The sequence below is a fragment of the Lactuca virosa genome, chromosome 1 (genome assembly GCF_052849685.1).
Source record: "Lactuca virosa cultivar CGN04683 chromosome 1, Lactuca_virosa_CGN04683_v6, whole genome shotgun sequence".
NCBI lineage: Eukaryota > Viridiplantae > Streptophyta > Magnoliopsida > Asterales > Asteraceae > Lactuca > Lactuca virosa.
The window spans coordinates 105,160,884-105,162,543 of NC_136426.1; the positions used below are offsets into that span (position 1 = coordinate 105,160,884).

Consider the following 1,660-nt stretch of genomic DNA (forward strand, 5'->3'; position numbering starts at 1 on the left):
TTATTATATATCGTGTTGTTTTTTATAATTTATACTAGAAGGACAAAAGCCCAATGGACTAAAAGGCAAAACCCCAAAAGCCTTAATTTTTTGTAAAGAAGCCGATACTCAATTTTAAATTCGTTAAAGTCATATAGAAATTTAATTTTAAAATTTCTCCGACTATTAAAAACTGAACTGTGAAATCGAATTGAAATCTGATTACGCTTTAATATAGTTTGTACTATTTGAAATTAATCAGACAAGATAAATCAATCACAATGGTATATGATGTACCTTCTTGCAACCTCTTCCAAAAACATGTGGACACACTGTCCCAAACACAATATATATTTTATGCCTTTCCAATGGATGTCGGCTATATTCAAGCACAAAATCTATTATGGACTTCACAAGAGACTCATAGTAATTCATTAACCTTCCGATTCTTGTATATTTTCCATTACATTAAGAAACACTTTTAGGAGCCAAATTTTATTAATGGTGTAATATTATTTTTTTAGAAAACATTGGGAATCTTAAAAATGTAAAACATGGATACAACACAACATTAAAATGAGAATCTTTAAACATAAGCATCAGGATTTTTGAGGAGGTAAGCTTCCACAACCTTGTAAAGCCCTAAAACCTTTTCTTTGCCTGCCTTTAGTTCTTCTTCCTTGAGCTCAAAATCACCATGAGTGTAAATAGTTGTGGTCATTTTTGCAATGGTGCCATTATCAGGTGAACCCTCAAACTTAATATCATACGACACCTTTTCAATCTTGTCCGATATGCCCATACCTTCAATCAAACTATACTTATATGTGAATGTCTTTTCATCGACTTCATCTATTTGGTGCTTCACAAAACCTACATACAAGGATTAAATTGAAAACAATTTCTTTGACGATATTAATACATATTGGATGAAGTATAAGTTTACCTCCAGCAAAGTTAATTTGCTTAATGCTTCCGGCCCCACCATCACCTTTGATAAACTCGACACTTTTAATAGCATTGGGCAAGAGTTTTGGCATTAAAATGTGGGAGTCGATGATCGAGGCATTAAAAATTCTTGATGGAGAGATTGTGGAAGTGTGTTCATCGGTGTATGTTAAGACACCCATGATTTTTTAGGCAAAAAAGATGGTTAAGAAATGCTAATTTCGAGTGTTTTGGAGTAAGGAGATATTGTTTTAGGCTAAAAGATGGGTTGTCTTTATAAGGTGAAGCGAGTAGAGGGTTGAAGGTGTACTTGGTGCATTTGTGATTGGACATTTGCGTTGGCAATATCAACATTCTCTTAGTTGTCCATATTTGAAATGGGCTTAGGTGCAATGAAGCACATGAATAAAACAATTTTGAGTATAAGTTTCAACAATTTTTGTATTATTGTTAGATCCATTCTATTGCTTTTTACCTTATTTGAAATGGACTTAGGCCTTTAGGCGCAACCGTTCAAATACCATCAAGTATTTAACCCAAAAAAAAAAAAAAAAAAAAAAAAAAAAAAAAAAAACACTAAAATCGACTTATCAATTTAAATTCTAATACAAAACGTTTCAGTATTTGATGAAGTGAATTATAACATTAGATCGTCCCGAAAATACATGTGTTTCCTTTTAATAGATTATCATCGACATTGATCGTTATAAAATGTTGGATAAGACTTGGTTAT

The 1,660-nt window shown here is 31.9% G+C and overlaps 1 protein-coding gene across 1 annotated transcript; it reads right to left on the bottom strand.

The window, feature by feature from the left end:
- Positions 1-565: 565 nt before the first annotated feature.
- LOC145106066 (major allergen Pru ar 1-like) lies at positions 566-1,109 on the bottom strand. The gene is made up of 2 exons (XM_079043118.1): positions 926-1,109; positions 566-852 (listed from the first exon to the last, which is right to left on the bottom strand). The coding sequence occupies exons 1-2, from the start codon at positions 1,107-1,109 to the stop codon at positions 566-568; spliced, it is 471 nt and encodes a 156-aa protein (XP_078899244.1).
- Positions 1,110-1,660: the final 551 nt, after the last annotated feature.

Excerpts from the sequence above, each read along its gene's own strand:
- LOC145106066 (XM_079043118.1), bottom strand. The coding sequence starts at position 1,109 with ATGGGTGTCTTAACATACACCGATGAACACACTTCCACAATCTCTCCA. Across the intron at positions 853-925 it reads GCAAATTAACTTTGCTGGAG|GTTTTGTGAAGCACCAAATA; the intron begins GTAAACTTATAC and ends CCTTGTATGTAG.